The 12,616-nt window shown below is 43.7% G+C and overlaps 1 protein-coding gene across 1 annotated transcript in view; it reads left to right on the top strand.

Moving 5' to 3' along the window:
- The first annotated feature begins 1,030 nt into the window (after window positions 1-1,030).
- The window catches only part of PIP4K2A (phosphatidylinositol-5-phosphate 4-kinase type 2 alpha), a 206,368-nt gene continuing 194,782 nt past the window's right edge, over window positions 1,031-12,616 (top strand). Inside the window, exon 1 of the mRNA XM_067562364.1 lies at window positions 1,031-1,477. Within this exon, the coding sequence (XP_067418465.1) occupies window positions 1,337-1,477 (141 nt within the window). The 5' untranslated portion in view covers window positions 1,031-1,336. The remainder of the gene's footprint in view (window positions 1,478-12,616) is intronic.

Here is a 12,616-nt window from a genome sequence, read left to right as displayed (position 1 = left end):
ATTTAAATCCGGTCATTCTGTTGTGTGCTCAGCCCACGAACAAAGCAAGATGTGCAAGATTCAGATCAATATGTGCAGTTCAGAAGGTGTTGGATACCTCCACCATAAATACATTAACAGTGCATGTTTGACCTTTACAAGGATGTGGAACCTGGATATTTGCTGAAGCTGTAATTAAGGTTCTTTAGTAGACAGTGAGGGAGAGGGGTGCGGTGACGTGTGTGTAGAGTTTCCTTATCAATCAGAGACAGAAGGAAGTGCCTTGTGAAGATGCCAGTTCGTCACTGTCAGTGTGTGTCTGGACACTGGAATGGTTATGATGTATCTTGTAATCTGGTATTTCCTTGCTGTTTAGGACCTGGGTGAAATCACTTAACTAACTGTAACGCATTTTAAAAACGGAATATTATAAACTACATATGACAGGAAAATGCCTTTTTTGCGGCAAGGCCCACTGATGTTCCCACAGGAAGGATCTTTAGACTCAGACTAGGCACCAGAGAGAAGATGGATCTTCAGGGGAAGCCCCATGGCGCTGATTGCCAGTAACGCCAGCGCGCCCTGACCCACAGCATGGGGCTGGGGCCTGACCCGGTGGGCAAGGCTGGGTCCCAGCAGCCCGTGTGTGTGTGTGTGTGCGCGCGTGTGTCACACGCAGGTGCCCCAGGGCAGCACAAAGGCGGGTAGCCGGCCGCTGTAGCGCCCGCTCCGTTATGGAGCCGACGGAGAGCGCGCGAAGGTGACGCGCTCGTGCCCCGCGAGCTCAGGAAGGTGGCGGGTCGAGCCTTCGCCAGACTGGCCCCCGTGACATGGAGCCAGCGGGCCCCTTTCTGCTAGGGAGGGGACTCAGCCGAGCTAGTTTCCCCACCAGCCTGCCCCCCCCTCCTTTTATTAAGAGGGTTTTTCTCCCCCCACCCACTTACCCTGACGTTACCCCCCTCCCCTCCCCTCCCCCTGCTCCGCTGCTCAGGGAGCTGAGAACCCGGAGGGATCAGGGAAGGGCAGAAGCGTCATTGTTGTTAGTGCGCATGCTCACCTGTCTCGGGCATGCGTGTTCGTAACGAGGGAACCGAATCTCACGCTGTGCCCTGAGCTGTTCCCGCCCTAGGGCGGGGCGGTCGGACGCGGCGAGTGCGGCAGGCGGAGGAAGCCTGGGGCGGGGGGAGAAGGAGGCGGTGCCCTTTCAGCGAGCGAGCGAGCGGCGCAGGCGGCCAGGCCCGGCCAGGATGCGCCTGGCATCCCGCTGTAGGCAGCCCGCCACCCCCGTGCAACGCCAGCCGCGTCTCCTCCGCACGGGCTCGGGGCGCTGAACCGCCCCCTCCGCTCGGGCTGCGCCATGGCGGCCCCCGGCAACATCGTGTCCGTCATGGCGAGTAAGACCAAGACCAAGAAGAAGCACTTCGTGGCGCAAAAAGTGAAGCTGTTCCGGGCCAGCGACCCGCAGCTCAGCGTCCTCATGTGGGGGGTCAACCACTCGGTAAGCGCGGGGCTGCCCGGCCTCGTCCCCGCCCTCCCTGCAGCCCACTGCCCGCCCAGGCGGCTGGGGACCCAGGTATCCATCCCCTCCTGCGCGAGGGCAGCGCCTCTTCTCGCGAGTGGGGGGCGCCTCTTGGGGGTCCCCGCGTGACGCGGCGCCGCGGGTGACAGCGGGTGTGCGGCGCCCTGAGCCGGGCTGGCGGGGAGCCCCGGGCGAGGGAGCCGCCGGCCTGCGGCGCTCGCTATGGGGCTGCTGGCTGGCAGCAGCTACCGGCCGGCCGCAGGGCAGCGCGGTGGCGGGAGCGGCTGTCCTCTGTCGCCAGCCCGGTGGCTTGGCCGCCGCTGCTGGGGATGGATGCGGCTCGCTGAGCAGCGGCGAGTGTCAGGCAGCAGCAGAGAAGCGGCTGCTGTAAAGGGGAGGGAGGGAAGAGGCGAAGGCGGCTCGCTAGCCGCAGCCTCACTCCCCCGCCCCGAAAGCACGGGTGTTCGTGTCTGAGCCAGACAGCGAGCTAGGGAAGTCGGGGGAGCGCTGTCGGCTTTCACTGCTGCAGTGCCCTGTCTCTGAATCAGCGATAGCGGCTCGTGGAGCGGAACCCGTGCGGCGTTAATCTGATTATACTGAGGCGGAGGAGGAGGAGGAAAGCTGAGACACCACCACCGCTGGGTCTTGGCAGAGCCATAAAAGTTTGCATGTCCACATGCATGTTGTCCCTGATCTGACCTGCTGCTACAGCAGCCGGGTGGGAGAAAAGTGCTTCCCTTCTCACGGTTTTGAGCTCTACAGTGGCTGGGTGTGTGTATATGTGTATTATGTACACGTCTCTCCTTCCCATCCCTCCCCCTTGTGTAACTGTGACGATTGTTAAAACGTGAAACTACTGAGGGCTAAATGTCTGCATTAAAACCTCTCTCCAGATGAGGAAAAGTGACTGCATGGCTCATCTTGAGTGCCTGTGGTAGCCTGTGTCCTATTGATCGGTGATGGAATTTATTAAGTAGTAGGCAAAATATGTATTACATATAAACAGAGGTGTCCATTAAGTTGCAATACTTATGATTTGGGCTGTTCTACCCTCCCAACAAGCCCTTTTCTTAAGCAGCCAGCATATTGGATGCATTATGGTAATAAAAAGCAATTATAAGCTTTTAACTGATTTAAGCAAAGGTTTCTGTTATTTGTTGGTTTTAAGAGGGTTTTTTGTGTGCTCTTGGGATGGTAAAACAGCCAAATGGCAACCTTTGCCAAGTGCTATATTGCTCTGCAGCTGATATGCTGTTATAACTACATGCCTTCAAGGAATTTAACATAGCCAGATACATAAATACTAACTGTGGCTTGTGAGTGTTTAAAATTGGGAGCCTAATAATGAGTGTCACATGCATGGGGCATTACCTGACTTAGGAAACAGCTTTACATCTTTAAATAGCTAATGCAGAAGGCTAATGATGTGGAGTCTAAAGATCACCTAAAACCAGGCATTGGGAAGCAAAGTCAAAAGCTTTTTGGTCTGTTAGCTCTGTTCTGTCAAACATGATATTCTCTATTAATGGAGTCACACAATTGATACTTTACTGTTCTTGCAACTACTTTATAGGTGATATAACTTGAGGTCCCTGGATAAAAACAGAAATTTCAGTGCAACAATAAAGTAATTTTACTACCAAAAATCAGACTTTCCTTGTCATGCCACCCAACAACTCCAGTCCTGCTTTTTTTGAAAGGAAACAAAAGGATTTTTTTTAAAAGTATGGAAAGGTCAATAACCTCATCCAGAACCTGCAGTCCTCAGTCAACAATCTAATAATTGGATCATGCACCCTTTAACAGACAACAAACTTGATGATTTTTTAAAATAAAATCTGTAGGTTCAGATTTCTTTACAATGGTAGAAAAGCATCATGATCTCCATGGAGACGGATAAAGTAAGTAAGTCACAGAGGCTATGTGACTTGCTTAAGAAAACAGAGGAGATTGGTGGCAGATCTCAAAATAGATTCCACACGTCCTGAGGGACAGTTTTATTTGGTGGCATCCTGTATAGTGGACTGGTAAGGGACAAGGCAAGTATCTATTGCCTTTTGTCACTTAAGCAGAAATTTTCTTCCATTATCAAGGAAGAAGCACTGCAGAACAGTAGTTGCCAGACTTGATTTAAATGTGCTTGATGGAATTCATTTTACACCATTCCTGGGAGGTGACGGGGAGGGAGGGGAGGGGGAACACACTGAATATAATGATGATATAGCACCTCTTCTCTTGTATGTGTATTATGCATATAAACTGTTTTCTTTCTTTAAAGAAAGATGCCCTTGGTTACAGTAGAATACTTGTGATCCGTAGCAGAAGACTGTACTACAAGAAGTGAACAGATCCTCAACTAGGAGTCTGTGCTGAGGAAGGAAGAAGGGAAAAGAGGTCCTATAGGGGCTAATGTTCCTACAACAACCAATAGTTACATATGTCAATTCCGGAAACATGACTATTACCAGTCCTAGCTGTTATAGAGCAGTTTGAATTATGTTTCCTTCAAACTTAAAGCTTTTGCATACCTGTTAGGGAAATATAGTACAATCTAAGTGCAAATAACTTATTTCTCTTTTCACCCCTTTCTTCATTTCTTTCATATATCTAAAATTCATTCTGTCCCACATATGTTTTTCATTCTGTTCATTGTCTTCTTTTCCTTCTGGGAGGAAAAAGCAGTCTCTCCTCACTGTTTCATATTCACCATCTGTGCCATTTTTCTTCCTAAGATGTAACATTGGGGAAAGAAGGTGAACTCTTTCTCACCTGCTGCACTCCTGTCAGGTTTTTCACATGGTGTCTCTTCTCTACTTCTCCCCACCCTCAAATAACTTGAACATTGAGGGTATGTAGTAGGACAAATTCTGCGACTGTGTGGGCATGAACAGTTCACCTCCTAACTGCACCTTTGTTTCATGTGCTCTGAAGAGACTGGAGAGCAGAGGTTCTGTCAGTTGACTAGATACAAGAGTGATGAGAGAGGTTGCATGTAGGAAACTATGCCTCTAGTGTTAAGATGAAAATTTCTATAAAGTTACACAACATGTAAGACAAATCTGATATGTAGGATGCAAGACTTTAGAGCTAAAGATGGAACTGTTGTATGAAATGCAAAACAGATGAGAAGCTTCCCTTTGTGAAAACTATCTTTCTGTCTATGAGGCATTCTGGACAAGAGGAGACTGTAATATTTGAACTGAAAATAAACTAAAAATATTGACTAGGGCTCAAGTAAAATATCAGTGCTTTAGCAGTAAACTTACTTAAAGTAGTCAATTTCATGTGAGGAGTGTATGATTCTTTGTTGGAGGGAAGTGGTTCTGGGTGTGAATGCATGATATACAAGTCTTCCCATGATCTGGTCACAAAAGGATACATTTATAAAGATTAGAGTGAATAAAAGAATTAAAATGCAACAGGCTAGTGTGGATATAATGTCAAGGGAGGAGGAAGAATTTTTAAATGACTTCTCATCATGGACAATGTTGAAGCAAAAGGACATCAGATGAGGGGAACTTTGAGGTTTATCCTGCAACAGAAAAGCAACAAAGTAGCTTTCAGCAATTGTACTGCTGTGCCAAGATTGATAATTTGACAGCTCAGAAGAAATCTGAAAGAAAGTGGGGAGATATCTGGATTCTTCAAGGACAGAGGTTGGAGATATTTCAGAGTCAGTAACAGAATAAACTGGAAACCACTGAAAGACTTGAACTATTAAATGAGTGCAGATATTACAAATATTTTTAAAAATGTGAAGTCCATAGTCATAGTAATGAGACTAGTTAACCAGGCATAAAATAGATTACATTCATTAGAGGATATAAGGTTGGCAGTAAATGAGACAAGAAAAAACTGAAAGGGGAAGGAAGTTGACAATGTGGAGCATAGTGAATAAAATCAGCTTCAGTGAGGGTAGTGAACAAAATACATGGTTTGGAAATTGTGGGGAGTTTTAAGAAGAGTTCTGAAGTATTACTTGTACAAAGTGATGTGTTCTAATTATTAACAAGGTTCAAAGTGCCTTACTAAGGTAGAATTGTGAATTCCCATTCCCAGGGTGGGGGGGTGGGGAAGGAATCCATCTGGATCTGTGCTTGCTTTCTCCTCCCCCCCCCCCCCCCTCCTGTCGTTCTGAACTGGCAAAAACAGTGTTTTGAAAATCTCCTGATGCTAAAAACATCAAGGTTTAATCTGAATCTTTGAATGAAAATTGATCTAAAATAAAAAAGAAAGTTATGAAAACACTCAAGTTCTTGTGTCTATTAGGAAACTAAGTTGTAGAACGATCTAGAAGCCTAGAGGGGAAGAATAGGTAGTTGCTGGTGACTGGAGAGAGATGAATTGTTAAGGAGGGGAACTTCTGGAAGGTGGGCAAATGTCACCTGATTTTAAAAAAAAAATTGTATTTATTTTTTAAAGCTGGCTAGCAAACCTGTTTTGGTCTTTATTGGTGACTTCAGTAGGTGACTCATCCGTTCTAACCAAGTAAATATGAAAGTTGCTACTCGATAGTGCAAATGCATGACTAGGGACTGAATTTGTCTCAAGATGCCTAAACTTGAGGGATGTGATGGGACACTAGAAAAATTGTTTACATTACGTCAGTGTATTCAAGGGCTAAAGTTAATGAAAACATTGTCCAGAATACTCAAGCAAGGAGAAAGAGAGTATTTGTGCTCATTTCAAAATGCCAAAACTGATTTATTTGGATTATTGCAGATTAAATGTGCTATTGAATGAAACTTTGCCTATTGAAGTAAAAGAGTAGAGTGTTTCTCCAGGTGAGAGATTTTTGGTGTCATAGTCACAATAATAACTTAAGTTCCTGTTTCATGTATTCTAGCAGTTCTCCACATGTGCATAATTCAGGAGTAAAATCTGTTGGAATTGGACATTTGAAAATGTCAATGCAATTAAAACAAATAGGGCTCTATCCTTGGTATAGAAGAGGTGGGAGGGAAGGGTGGAAGGCCAAGATGATTGTGTGCCAGCTTTGTGTCTTCCGGGTTGGCTTGGTCCCAGAATGAAGTTAGAATGACCCTGTGTCTACTTATAACTTATGTAAATTATCTACTAGGAGGTTGTTTTGTTAGATTGGATTTGGTGGAGCCCGGTAGCACTTCTAGGTACATTTCAACTGGCTGTCCTACTTTTGTCTGCTGTCTTGGTTGCAGTGTTTAAGAACTTGGATGGAGCCATCTGCAGTTTTCTTTTCTGACAGAAAAAGTGGCCCTGATATTGAGCTCCATTATAACTCCTTTGCACCACTTGGCATACATGCAATATGCAGTTGGCTTAGTCAAATAGGTTTTTACTATTTGCTATGACAACAAAAATAAAATGGGGTTGGGGACAGGGAAGGAGAATGGGTACCATGGAACTCAGATGTAATCATCTTAAACATGTGTGTGTGTCTAACACACTTAAACCTGGTTGAAAAAGAACTAATACCTAACACAATCCTTGGGCACGCTGAGGATGTTCAAAATTTTTTTTTGCAGTCACCATCAGTCTTGTGGATGGTTGGCTGATAAAAGGATTGGTGCCTCTGCTTCCCAGTAGTGGTATCTAATTTTGCATGAAATTACTGTTAATATGTTGAAAATTGCATAGAGCACAAGGCATGCATTTTCTACAGTTAAGGACATTAGAGGCATTAAATTTACAAAAGCAATTGAAGGCGGATTTGGAGGTACTTGACAGACTATATACTGTCACTACTGTTGAGTTGATACTCAACTCCAGTCTGGCTCAATCCATTTAACAAAACTGGAACCACGTGTAGACAAAGTTGTTTTATTTTTTTTTAAAAGGTTCTGAGAAGCTCTGAAATCTTTCTGTTACTTAGCCAATGTGACTGTTAAATATAAAGCTCAATGGTTAAGCCGGGAATGGGAAAGAGAAACAAACTTGGCTGATAGAATGTAATCTTGTTCGTTCTCTTCTTCGTTGAAAACAGAATGAGATTTTTACATCAAATCTGTGAAGGAGGTTGTTGCACCTAACTCATTCAAAGTGATGGAATATTATGGAAGTTAAAATGGTAGGAAATAGGATAGCTGATATCTTGTCCATTTTTAAAAGATGGGTGTTTCTGTCCAGCCAGCTCAGCATCAATCAAGCATGTTTTTTAGCACATTTGCATTGGTCTGGCCAAAATCTTGTAACAGACTAGGAGATAAATTAAATCAGTTTAAAATGTAAGGGTGGATACATAAGTGGCAGGTCAAATCAATTAGCTAGAAGTGTGGTTTATGGTGGTGGTTACTTACTTATAAGCTCTTTATTTTGGTTTAATATATATTTTATTTTGAATACATAGGCTTACAATCTGAATTGCAGTTTTTCATAAAATCTTCCCCCTTCAGGTTTCTAGGAATTAGGAAAAGCAACATAGAAAAGAGATTATTAGGTATCTACAATATCAGGAAGGATGATGGGAAGACTGAGAAAATATTACAACTCAATTGCAGTCTTTATTCTAAAGACTGTTTTTTAGATGGCGTTTTAAAGAACTCATCTACACATAGCAGCAGCATTTGCAACTGACATGGTATTCTACACAATCTATTGGAGCTGGCTCTGAGATTAGCAGTACAACTGCAATCATGGTTCGCTATGCTTCTGATCCGTTCCCTTCTTGGACTGATTGGTTTTGATCCAGTGGTAGAGAGACCATTCTTTCCCCTTCTTTATAATTTTTAAAGTAATAATGAAGACTGTTTAGCATCGGAAGATTTAAATCTGCAGCATTCTGTTTTGTGGCATCAGCTGTCTGCACCACAGGTTGCTCAAGAAGTATCTCTGCAGAGGAGGGAGGAGTCAGGCACATCAACTGTACTAGCAACTGCGTGGCTAGTGTTCATAGCAGTGATGAATACTATTATTGCAGTTGTCAAAATAGTAGTTTTTTGAGAGAAGGAAATGGCAATACTAGAAGCTGAGGGACTTTGATGTGAAATCAAAATATATTAATGAGTGACTTGAATAAAGTCTGTAATATCTTTTTGAAAGAAGCAGACACTAGGTTAAGGCTCTTTCCAAGGAGGGGGAGAGAGGAAATAAAATACGGTTGATTACACCAGCGGGTGTAGATAATAAAGCAGCTAATAAAGCAATTAGAACTATAAAAAAAAAAAAAAAAAGTCAACTGGGCATCATGCCCAGATACACTAAATCCTAGAGTACTGAAGAAAATAACAAAAGAAACAGGAAAGCCTTCCCTGGAAATCTAGTTTACGATGTTCTGGGCATCGCAAGAAACTTCTGCTCTTGTGTCCCCGGGGACGCCAGGAAAATACAGACCTGGAAACTTGAAAACTTCAGTTGTGTGAAAGGTATTAAAAATTCCTAAAGGAATAGGGACAGGACTGGTAATTCAGTAAAGGATATCCAACATGAGTTAATGAAAGGGGACCATGGGTACGTGACTTCCTTGTTGCAAGAATGTTGTGCAGTTAATATCCTCTAAAATACAAATACATATTTGATATTGCACAAAGATTAAGATTCATACTAAGTGTGATACAGGAAGAGCTATCAAAATCGATCTTAAAGTAGTTCAATGGGAAAGCTGTTTCAATCTGTAGTAATTTATCAGTTTATGAAATGGGATGTTGCACAGGCTGATCTTTTTCCACTTGACATAAGAAGTAGAGAATAATTTTCTAAATTTAACAGACTTACTATCTTTAACAGGGAGAGGCAGGATTTAGCAGCACAAACAAGTTAATAAGGAACATAGGAATTGTCTTACAGGTGCATGCTAGTGGTTCATCTAGTTTTGTAATCCATTCTCTGAGAGAGAGCAATATGAGATACTATAGAAGAAGGTAGAATAAGCCCTGAAGTGGCATGGTACAGAATTAACAGCCCGTAGAGCAGTGGTCCCCAAACTTTTTACGTTATGCCCCCTACTTGCCTGTGTCTGGCCCTCCTCCCCTACCCCCCCAGGAGTCAAGGCTGCGGCTGGGAATCGGGGGTCAGTAGTGGGCCAGGGCCGGAAGTGGAACTGGGGCTGGGCTGCAGTCGGAGCTGGGGGCTCATTAGGCTGGGGTTGGGAGCAGAGTCGTGGTTGGGTGTGGGGCCACGGCTGGGCCAGGTGCAAGGGGCCGAGCCTGTGGTCGCAGCTGAGGTCAGGTCTGGGATCAGGAGGGAGCAGCGGGGCCCTGATTGGAAGTGGAACCGGAACCAGGGGCCGGGACTGGGGCCAAGAAGGCAAGGGCAAAGTGGGGCTGGGTGGCACTCCCTCCCCATCCCCCTGTGGGGGTCTGGCTTGTGTCCTGCTTTGCCCCACTGGGGGGGCCTGCCCCATAGTTTGGGGACCTCAGCCATAGAGAAAGAAACTTCTTAAGGTCAATCAATAAGCGGCTGACTTATGCTCTGAGGCAGGAGGGTTTATATCCCTCCTATTCATTTGGGTGGCTCTTTAAATCCTATCTAATGTAACTGGCTTTTCTCACTGTTCATATAAGTGTCTAATCCTGTTATTCTCTTGGCTTCAAATATCTTGCGAGTTCCACAGGCTATTTATGAATAGAGTTACTACATGCTTGATGTTTTACTGTTAAACAAAATATAAATTCATTTGCCAGCAGGAGTTACTTTCAGGCTAGGGGTAAAATTGTCAACAGAGATGTCTCCAGAGAGGGTAATGGGGGAGTTTGGCTGACTTGTGTAAAGGCTATTAAAAAAGTAAAGCTATAAGCTATGTATATTATTTAGTCCTGAAGGACTTAAGAGTCTAATTTTTGTAATTGTGTGGCTTCTTCCTGGTTTTTAAGGGTGACCTGCAGTCTCTAAGGAGAAAATCTAATGTGTATGAATTTAGTGCCTTATATTAACTTTTAATTCTTATCTCCACTTGTTTCTGCTTTTTACTCTGGCTTCTTTCTAAAACAGTTGTGTAGTTTAAACTACTTTTAGATACCCCCTCTAACAAAACAACCATTAATTTTTCTCCTCCCTCACTTCACTGTGTTCCAGTAGAGGTTGTCCTGTAACTTATTGCAAATCTAATTGATTTGGTAGCTAGAACTTTGCATGGCCTTTATTGTTTTAATCTAGTTTTTTAAATGTATGCCATACAGACTCTGACTTAGTAAATAGTCTGACCTGCTTCAAATTTGAGAGATTTTTGTCTCCATGCTATACTTGGTACCAGACTTCAAGGGGCAAACTTAAGGTTGGATAGTTGTGTGGACTGTGTATGTTTCTTAACGTGGTAATGGATGAAGGGTTATGTGGCAGAGGGAACTGGATGAATCCCTTGTTTGTCCCTTATGGATCTTCAGTGTTTGGTCCTTACAAGAATTCTATACTTGTAAAACTGTCTCTGGTGTGTTAGCTGGAGTCTCTTGAAACATGTTTTCAACTTTAATGCTCTTCAACAGTCTGAGGTTCTTTCCCTTGGTCCCTCCTCTCCCCTCCCCATTTTAAATCAATTTATCGAAGTGCTACAGGAAGTGAGACTTGCTCTAACTGTTCTTTCGAAGTCTGCCAAAGCCGGGTTCCCCATTGCAGAGAGTGGTTAGTTTTCATGACTAAGTTTCCTCCACTAGTCCATGTCTAACCTAGGTATAACTTTCTCACTTCATCCCTCTCTTATGAGCTCATTACTTTTGGATAATGCTCCCATGTGCTCCTCCATGCCTTGCTGGTCCCTGCCCCAGTGTCATGACTCTTCCCTGACTTCTGTCCTGCATTTCTTCTCCAGTCTGTTCTGCTGCCTATCATCCAACTTGTCCCATGTCTTGCTCAGTCCAGCAGTAGCCCGACCTGGAATCAGCTGTGTGTTGGCTTATATTTTAAAATGATTGTTTGTAAACTTGTTATATATAACAGGACTGCTTGCACAAGTGTGACTTGGCTTTTGCTATATAAAAATGGAGTGGGTGCAAGACAAAAATAAAATATGGCATGCTCCTTTAAGATACAAGTACTTCTGTCTGGAACACTTCTTTGGTATGGCCCAACGTGCTGGAAATGAGAATTGGACTTTCTTTAGTTTAGTCCAAAAATGCTAAGGGACTTGTTTCAGCTGGGGTAGTTTTGTTACAAAGACTAGTAAGCAATGAAGTGATGCTTACAAAGGATTATCTTTACTTGCTTGTACACGGGCCTGGGATTTGCTTACTGTTTGAGCCTGGGAGCTTCTGCTTCCAGTTGCCTTTCTGAGACTGAGAGGGAGAAAGGACTCTGACTTCTCTCATGTACTCTTCTTAGCTGCCTTATTCCTATTCCTGACCTAATGAATCCTGGGTGACACCTTTTGTGCCTACCTAAGGGTGGAAGAATGTTAATTTAATATTTTAATCTTTAATTGTTCAGTGTATGACCCTAGGCCTTATTTATTGCACACTATTTAAACCCTGCTCTGAAGACAGGTCTTTTCTGCGGTGCTCATCCCCATAACACCTGAGTCCTTCAAAAACATTAACTTGTCTTCACAACTTCCATGTGGAGTGAAGGTATGGTAGTATCCTTATTTTATGGATGGGGAATTGAGGCACTGAGATCATGGTCAAAAGAATCCACTAATTCTAGGTGCCTAATTCAGTCACCTAGGACCTGATTTTTTTTGAATGTACTTAACATTATATATCACGTGATGTACCCAAAACACAGCTCCCAGTGACTTCAGTTGCAGGGGTAAATGCTCAGCATTTCTGCAAATCAGATCCCAGGTCACAAGCTGGGTAGCCAGAGAATGAGGAACACACTGTTAGAGACCCCCATGAAAAGTTTGGTTTTAGTGACTTGCCAAGCGTCATAGGAACTGTGTGGTAGACGTAGTCATAGAATCCAGTTTTCCAGGACAGCATTCATCTGCGTTAACCATAAATCCTTTCTCTTCCTGTGATTCCCTACCTCTTTCACTACACATCTTCTAACTTCTGCAGTAAATGAAACAGAAGTTCTGCATACAGCAGGCCTCCTTCACTACACAACCCTAATTCATCATCAGAATAGATCCATCCTGTTTACTGAATGGACAGAGGTCCTGTAGGGAAAAAACAGTATGCGGCCATGTAACTAAAGATTGTATCATAATGCAAATGTACACAGCGGGCAAATTAAGGTTGTATAGGCACCTTAATTCTGCCATTTCTTAAC

This window comes from Emydura macquarii, unplaced genomic scaffold (assembly GCF_026122565.2).
Source record: "Emydura macquarii macquarii isolate MOO-44397 ecotype Brisbane River unplaced genomic scaffold, CSIRO-AGI_Emac_v2 contig_2422, whole genome shotgun sequence".
NCBI classification, from domain to species: Eukaryota; Metazoa; Chordata; order Testudines; family Chelidae; genus Emydura; species Emydura macquarii.
The sequence above is the reverse complement of the archived record's forward strand: the minus strand, read 5'-3'. Positions and strand labels throughout refer to the sequence as shown.